At 48.3% G+C, this 8990-nt stretch overlaps 1 protein-coding gene across 2 annotated transcripts in view; it reads right to left on the reverse strand.

The window, feature by feature from the left end:
- Positions 1 to 8990, reverse strand: part of PRKCB (protein kinase C, beta) — a 281444-nt gene that overhangs the window by 70897 nt on the left and 201557 nt on the right. For both annotated transcript variants that reach the window (XM_004692061.2, XM_004692060.2), the window contains exons 8-9: positions 8873 to 8969; positions 349 to 495 (exon numbers count right to left, since the gene is read on the reverse strand). In XM_004692061.2, the coding sequence (XP_004692118.1) occupies positions 349 to 495; positions 8873 to 8969 (244 nt within the window). The remainder of the gene's footprint in view (positions 1 to 348; positions 496 to 8872; positions 8970 to 8990) is intronic.

Genomic DNA, 8990 nt, shown 5'->3' on the forward strand with positions numbered 1-8990 from the left:
CCACCCTGTTCATGGCGCTTTGACCCCAACACCTTCTGGTGGTAAGTAGGAGAAACCAGGATCTTTCCCACCACAGGACCTTTGCACTTGCTGTGCTCTCTGGTAGCAATGCTCCTTCCCGGCTATTTGAATGCACAACCAGGTTTCTGCTCATCCATCTGGTCTTACCTTCTATGTCATCTCTTTGAGGACCCTCTAGATGGTACAGGGCACTGAGTTCTATGACTTTCCTTTTCATCAGGCACTGTCTCTACACTCCCTCACTGGAAGGTAAGCCCTCCTTCGACAGCAAACATGCTTGCCCTGTATGCTGATCTGGAGTGGCTGCCACACCAATCCATAGCGTACCTTGCCAAAGCTGCCTTTTCCCAGCACCATCAGGAAGTTGAAATCGGTCAGTTTCATCCGGTCCCTGTTTCCATTGTTGTCAAATTTGGATATGGTGTTGGTGGTCTTCTCTTCGGGAGCCTTGGTCCCCTGAGCAATCTTGGCCCGCTGGAGGGGAAGCACACAGGCAAAAATCATTAGGATTTGAGGACCCCCTTGTAGGAAGACACGCGGCCCCTGCAGGCTGTTCCCACACACGCATCCAAGTCTCGGAGCAAAGCGCAGCCACACATCCACTCTGCAGGCTCTGGGATGTCGAGGCGATCCTTGGGGCCTCCATTTCTGTGATGGCTCAGGTCTCATCCGTCACCAGGGACTGACATTTTTAACTCCCAGCTAATCCTAGAACCATCAACTTCATCCCATCTTCACCATCACGCCCTGTCACCCTCTTTCACCTGACAAGCCACCTTGGTTCCTGCCACACTGGGATTCACACAGCCAATGAGCTACCACTTCTTCACTAAGTCACCACCTGCTTGAAATGTTTCATTAGCAACCCAGTGATGCTGGAATAAAGACATCGGTGCTGTCACTGGTTGAGTCGGCCGGGTACCACCAGGCCCCGAGCCTCAGTTCTGGGGTCCTTCTTCCCTGCACTCCAGCTTCATCCCGCTTTTACCTCCTTGACCACTCAGGGCCTTTGCCTCTGTTGTGGCTGTCTGTAGATGGCTGTTCTTGCCCCTGTGCCAACCTAGTTATCCCCACTGGCACTTCCAAGAAACCATCCTTGATTTTCTCTCTGGCTTAGGGGGACCACAGCCCCTCCCTTCACTCACTTCCTTCCCATTTATATCAGATGACGACTGTTGACTTGTTTCCCTCAACAGACTGGAAACTCTGCGAGGGCACAGGATGAGTGTCATTTTCCAGTTTCCCTGACAACAAATATGGTTTCTGGATAAATGATTTATTGGGTAAAATGATGGATGAGACCCAGGTTTTATGCCCCTGCTATGGGGAAGGGGTCACCGCTGGGAGCAGACTGTTAACTCAGAGAGACAACAAACGCTTTGAATGAGGAGAGAAGGGGAGTCAGCAGTGAGGCCTGCAGCCTCTGGTGTACTGGATTTGCTTTTAGAAGCAAAACAACTGAGCTTAAAAATCCCCACTAGAACCCTGCCTTTGGCAGTTCATTTACCCAACACCCCACACCTTCCCTCTGGTCTCGGGGAAACAGCCAGAGGCCACAGATGACCCGAGTCCCCTGCATTCCTCTGATTTTACACCTTTCTCCTTGCTACCGTCATCCTGACCTTGTTGGTGTTCTCCGAAAGCACCAAACATGCTCCTGCCCCAGGACCTTTGCACTTGCCACAATGCCTGCCTGGGGTTCTCTTCCCTGGAGCTCCTTCAACCCCAATAAGAGAACTCCCCTCACCCCCAAAGCTGACATGAAAATCTCTCCACAACCTCTAGCCCCTTCACTTTCTCCACATCTCATATCATCTTTCAAATCTGGTATTTTTTCTTAATTTATTGTCTCTCTCCTGACATGAAAGCATAAGCTCCATGAAGGTATGGATTTTGTCTGTTTTTCTGGAATAGTGCCCAGCGCAGAGGAGGCACCTCCTTGAATTTGGTGAATGAATCTCTAAACTTTGGTTCCCTTTTCAAAAAATAGAGACAACCCTATGAGATAAAGCATCAGAGTTTTTAGCACCCACCCTTCCTGGTATATAGAGGATACTTAATGACTGTGACTATTAAGGATGTGCTTTTCCCCCCTTTTTATAAAGATTTATTTATGCATAAAAGAACTGGGGCACAGTCCAGAGGTATGGGGGTGAGAGGATTCACTAGAGACAGAGTGGGGAGCAGAACAGGTGGATCTACTGAAATCCACTGCTGAGGGGAGCAGCCGGGAGACAAGAGAGGTCTGCTGGGCCATGTGGGTCAGCTCCCTGGCTGGGGATCAAACTCAGTCTTCAGTGGCTGCAGATGGCCTCATAGTGCTGCAACTTAATTCCTTGCAGAAGGCCTCCCCTCTCCCCAAGCCCCCCCCCTTTTTTTCCTTTTTAAAATATTTATTTATTGATGCATACAGACCTGGGGTACAAGCCAGAGGTTCAGGGGCAGCAAGAGGACCCACAGAGACAGAGTGAGGAGCAGAACAGGCAGATGCACGGAAGTACACTGCTGAGGGGAGCAGCGGGCGGGTCAGGAGAGGGCCCAAGTGGGTCACCTCCGGGGCTCCCCACCTTTTTTTAAGACAAAGGCTACAAAGGTCTTCCCAGAGGTTTGACTATCTAGGAAGAGTCATTCATTCACTCATTCAAGACATACTAATTTAATGTCCTAAATGTTCAGGATTCAGGATGCAACAGGGAACAAAACAGACCCAGATACTCAAAGAACTTGCATCCTTGTGGAAGGGTTCTCCCCTCTGTGTTCAAAAGATATTTTAGAATTATCGGGTAGCAACACTGGTGTCAGCAGCAGAAGGAATTTACAGAACTGAAAACAAGGCCCATTGAGAGAACTGAAGGCTTGTTATTCCTTCAGCCTGCAGATGTGGCTGAAAGACAAGAGGGATCTTATACAATATTTGGAGAAGTTCGGGCTAATTCTGAGCATGAAAGGTCTCAGGGTGGGGTCCAGGAAGAATGGACCATGATAAGAAACTTCAAACTTTCTTTTCTTCTCCTACCCCACCCCATCCCTAAGGGCCAGAGACTAAGTTAATCATCAGATAAAGCCTAAAATGATGACATCTCCATAAAGATCCCTAAACAATGGGGTTTGGAGAGTTTCTGAGTGAGAGTATACATATACTTTGTGGGGGGTGGGGATGCACCCCAACAGAGCTTCTGTTCTTGGGACCCTTCCAGACCTCATCCTACACTAGCTCTTCATCTGGTTGTTCATTGGTATACTGAATCATATAACCACATAAAAAAAAAGTGTTTCTCTGAATTCTTGAAGCTATTATAGTAAGTTATCAAGTCTGAGGAGCAGGTCTGGGAGCCCCTGATCTGTAGTCAACGCCAGACAGTAACCCGGGAACCCCCTTAATAAGACTGATGCCTCAAATAGGGGGCAGTCTTGTGGGGTTGAGCCCTTGGCCTGTGGGGTCAGTGCTAAGTTCCAGTGGTTAGTGTAGGAACTGAACTTCATTCACTCGGCTGTCTCAGAGAACTGGAGAGTTTCGTGGAAAAGAAAACCCACACATTTGATGTCAGGTGTGAGAACGAAACAGCTTTCCTTTATAGAGTACGTACTTTTTTGCCTCTACTCATCACCATAATGCTCCTAAAATTTCACGCTTGCTGTTAATGAATCAGTAGTTTGCTCCTTTGTATTGTCGGCATGTGTACACTCTTGTGTTTATAGGAATTTGTGTTGTTTCCACTTTGGGGCTACTAACAGAGTTGATAGATCAAGTGATTTTGGAGTAAGATTACATTGGGGTTTAAGAGTCTCTGAAACCATCAAGTAGAAATACAGATTGACCTGGGGTTAAAAGGCAGCATCTGATCTGGAAGCAGAGACTGGCAGTCACAAGCAGAGGAGGGTAGTGGAAATATGAGACCATCATAAGGAAGAAGCGAGAAGAGATGTTGGATGGCCTTTGGAGAGGCGCATCCTCCCATCACCTCAAATGCTCATTCTCAGACCAAAGCATGGCCCAGGCTGTCTCAAGGCCATCACGCGCCTGCCCTCCCACCCCACTCTCCATTCTCCAACCCGTGAAGGTCCCTCCTGATTGTCCCTGGTCCTGGTCCCCACACCAGCCCACAGACTCTCTTACCCATCCACCTGTAGCTCCCAGCATGGTCACAGGCGAAGCAGGAGTGAGGAGCTCAAGGTTCCCAAAGTTTCCAGTTTACCTTGTGTAGAGAACATTATGTCCCCCTGAACAGCTAGATCTCTCCTCTGAAATCGTGGCCAAACCCTTTCCTCCACCTCCATCTCAATTTGCTTTTGCGACTTTCTCCATAGGAAAGTGCTACAGACTGAATGTCTGTATGTCTGTTGTATTCATTTACTACAGTGAAATGCTAGACTCCAGGGAGATGGTATTAGGAGGCAGACCTTTGGGGGGTTGGGTTAACAGTCATCAGGGGGAAGGCCTCATAAATGAGATGAACTCCCTTATAAAAGAAGTTCTCAGGAGCTCCTTCACTCCTTCTACCTCTTCCACCGTCTGAGGACATGGTGAGAAGATGCGTCTGTGAACCAGGAAGCGGGCTTTCACCAGACATCTGCCATCACCCTGATCTCGGGAATCCCAGCCAGCTCAACTGGGAGAAATAAATGTTTGTGGTTTAAGTCACCCAGCTACGGCATTTTTGTTATAGCTGCCTGAAGAGACCAATACAGACTATCTCAGCTCCCCGCCTATAGATCAGAAACCTAACAGCCAGACTGTCTGGTCTATACCCTGTTGTTGCTTTCAGATTTTAATTAGTTGACAACTGATGGAAATCAGGAGGTGTCTGACAAAGAACCAGGGTTCTAGTTTCTTTTCAAGAAACAGCACTGGCTACACGGGGCTTCATCCTGCTCTCGCCCTCCCCACACCCCCTGACACACCTGCGGTCTTCCACCAAGCTTGTTCCCCTTTCTTGCTATCTGACTCTCTCCTGCAAACACCTGGGGTTGTGACCCCCACACAGTGAGCCTTTGTAGGATAACAGCCCTATTCTATAACCCTGAATGCTGCATGATTTCCAGCAGCTTCATGCCTCGCAAATACACCATCAAAGAGCAAACATGTTTAAATTGAGCTCCAAATTAAAATGATCCTTTATCTCGCTGGCCTGGATATGCCTTCAGGAACAGAAGCACACTAATGGCTGCCTTTTCATGTCTACAATGTAGAGTCTAAGACCCAATGCTCAGAGAGAAAGCAAACAGAGTATACTTGGGAACAAAGAGCCGAGGCTCCTTCCAGAGGGCAGAGGGGTGAGCAAGACTCAGCAAACAGCCGGGCTCCTGGACTCCCTCTCAGATCCTAATGCCTCTCCTGGCTTAAGTCACAGTCTCCCTGCCCCTTCCCCATCAAGGAGCTCCACCAGGCACTCCCCAATCCAGCAGTGAAGACAGAGACCTCGCAAACTAGGAGTCCCCCAAGTCCTTCCCAACCATAAGTTGCCTTTCCAAGCCCAGCAGGAGTCTTCCTGCACTTTCGCCCTCCCCAGAGGGAGCTGATCATGAGAACAGCTAGGACACTTCAGGGCTGCGATGTGCCAGGCACTGGTTTAAACGCATGACCTCATTCAATCCTCACATAACCTTATGAGGTAAGAAGGGTTATAATTCCCCACTTTACACATGGGAACTCTCAAGCTCAGAGAGATACGGTGACTTGCTGACAGTGAGGAAGGGGCAGCCCTGGGGCTCAAACCCAGGGAGCCTGGCGCTCAACCACCTGAGCACAGATGTGGCCCAGGGGCCCCCAAGATACACTTTCTCTTCTCTGCATCTGGGGGTAATTGCTGCGAACCCCAGGCCTCTGCTGGTGCACAGTTGCAGAGTGCAGCCCACTAACCAGGCGAGATGAAGAGGAAGTTACTCCCTGGGAGCAGCCCTCCACCAGCCATGGAAAGGGAGCTGTGGGGGCGTCCCTGGTGGCCAAGGGGTTAAAGTGCAGCACTATGAAGCAGCCACAGCAATAAGAGTCTGATCCCCAGCCAGGGAGCTGACCCATATGGCACAGCAGACCTCTCCTGCCTGCCTGCTGCTCCCCTCAGCAGTGGATTTCAATGGATCTGCCTGTTCTGCTCCTCACTCTGTCTCTAATGAATCCTCTCAACACCCACCCCTCCCCGTACCTCTGGCCTGTACCCCAGTTCTCATCTGCATAAATAAATCTTTAAGGAAAAAAGAAAGAGAGAAGGAGAGAGAGAAGGAGGGAGAGAGGAACGAAGGGAGGAAGGGAGGGAGGTAGGGAGGGAGGAAGGAAGGAAGGGAGGGAGGTAGGGAGGGAGTTGGGGGAAATGCTTCTGCTTCCCAAGGCCTGGGCCCACCTGCCCACAGCCCTACCCGTCTGATGATACAAGCAGGATTTCCCTGCTTGCTTCCTGTCTCCCATCACTTTCTTGCCACTTGCATGTAGGAAGCTTCCGGGGATCATCTCCCTAAACTACTTGCACCTGAATCTGGGAGGCTCAACGCAAGGCAATGACCAGCAAGTTGCTGACCTCTCTGGGCCTCAGTTTCCTTACCTGTTCATGAACAACCCTACCATGCAGGCTTGTTGTGAAGACTGAATTAAATAAGGAATTATTTCTAAATATTTCTGAATAAGAAGAGGCACAGAGTAAGTGTTTTAGCAAATAAAAAAAAAAGTCTAGGGTAGTCAGAAAACCTATCCTGGACTATATTAAATGGAGTCTTTGGCCCCCTGGGCCATTGTCCAGCCCAGGAGCAGAAGAAAGCCCCAAACGGCCAAATCCGCCATCCTGAAAGCTACCGCGTGTGCTAACTCCAGCACGCTCACCCTACCATGAAATTCTATTACCCCAGTTCCAGCAGCTCGATTTTCCCGTCACTCAGAATTTCTCCAGATAAGAGGCTTGAAAGTAATTTCTGAGTCATTCTGGGTGCTAATTGGTTATTGCACAGGGATTACATATCTCACGTTCAAGGTCAACTGAAATTCCTCTGTGTCTGAGAACAATTTTCGGTCCGTTGGAAACATTTTTTTAATCAACAACTATGCTGTGGAGCGATTATAATTCAGGCATAAACAAACGTTTGCAGACTCCTGCTAGAAATAAAAGGACATGTTTTGTTTCATGCCGATAAAACAGTCCTTTACTTCAAGCCAATAACTGGCCCAGACAAATGCTCTGTTCATGTAGGAAATGTTTTCCTTGGTGTTCTGAAATGTCACCTCAGCCGCCCTAGCACAGAAGAAATCATTTTACAAAACTAAGGCTTCATTTTGTACAAGGAAATACTGATCTTGTTCTTCAACCACAACAGCACATTTTAACACAACAGCAAGTTGTGGGAAAAGATGGAGAGAATTCTCCAGAAGGTCTTCCTGGCCTAATGGACAGTGTCAGTTCTCAGCTCTACCCGGACATCCTTTTGCTGACTAGGGCCTGAACGGGCTCTGTGGGAATCACCTTCAGTTACATCTTCACCAGAGAATGACTGACAAGCCCAAAGTGGTTGTATTTATCCCACTGTGTCCAGGAAGGGACATTCCTCTGGGTCAGAACCATCCCCCAGTTCACATTTTGTTGAGGGCACAGTCTCAAGACATGGGTTGACACTCAAGAGCTATTTCTCTCAAGTTGACACAGAAATTGACGACTCTTAGGATGAATCCAAACCCTTGCCGAAGTCGGCACAGACTTCCTACTCTGACCACCCACTTCCCCGGCTTTGTCTTCAACTCAGCCTTGGCTCTCTCTGCTCTAGCCACACTGGACCGCTGACAGATTCCTGCCGCGGCTATCAAAGTGCACACCACAGGGCTGGCACATGTATTTCTGAGTGAAATGCTTTCTTCATTTAGTTAACTTTCATCGTCCTTTCCCTGGAGACAACTCTATCCTCTCAGACACCAGTGCATTTTCCTCTTCAGTCTGCTATGGAACTTTCCTTCACAGAACTTGGGGGGGTTGGGGGTGGGGGCACTTGTGATTTTTGATTTTTGATTTTTTTGATAAATAGCAATGATAATCATCTATTTCATTTTAGCTACTTTATCCTTTTTTTTTTTTTTTTTCAGAGTTAGCAGGCCATCATTGCTTACCTGGAATGGATGATTTCCCATCAAACCAAGTATATTGAGTTTGCATGAACAAAATGTGTTTTCCCTTATGAAACTACTTTAAAATCGCTCAGTACACATATAATGAAAGTACTCAAACCCATCTTCCCTGAAGCATTTTCTTTGAAAAAACTGGAATGTGTCCTATACTCTTATAGAGCTGAAAATGGGGTTTATTTGGCTCCACAGAAAGGGGCTTATTTGAGGTAGAAGCAGAGCTAGAATTATAGCCCAAGGTCAGAGCCAAGGGCCCTTACTTTTCAGAATATGCACGCGTAGATATTTCATGGAAACACCAGCACCATCAATTCCATTTGTTAAGATCACAGCACCATCCTACCACAGACCCAAATCCAGATTCTATCCTTCAGCGAGCCTATCCGACTCAGCCTCTAACACATGCCACTGTCTCCTTGATCACCACTGCTTCCATCCCAGTCCCAGCCATCATCCAAGTGACCTGGGCCATGAATGAACTTTCAAGAAAATGTCTAATTCTGAATGAGGATCGGAAGACATAAATGATTTCACAGGACAAGAGACACTGAATTGGGGTCTTGAAGGATAAATAGAAGTTTTCTGGGAGGCAGAACAATATTGCACACTCTTGAGAGGTCTCAGTAGAAGCCACACCAGAAACAGGGGAAAAAGCACAGAGCAGACTCAACTGGTTTCCATGGCGCTGGGGGGTGGGGGAGGGATTGGGGTGGAGACGGGAGGGAAGCAGACAGGGACACAGGCACACAGGCTCACCTCAAATTTCTGCCGCAGCTCCTCATTGCCCTCACTTCCTTCAGGTGGTACTGGCACGTTGAAGTACTCGCCTTCCTCCTGACTCAGCAACTTAAACCTGAAGGGAGACAAGAGGGCA

The sequence above is a fragment of the Condylura cristata genome, unplaced genomic scaffold (assembly GCF_000260355.1).
Source record: "Condylura cristata isolate star-nosed mole 26May11 unplaced genomic scaffold, ConCri1.0 scaffold00032, whole genome shotgun sequence".
NCBI classification, from domain to species: domain Eukaryota; kingdom Metazoa; phylum Chordata; class Mammalia; order Eulipotyphla; family Talpidae; genus Condylura; species Condylura cristata.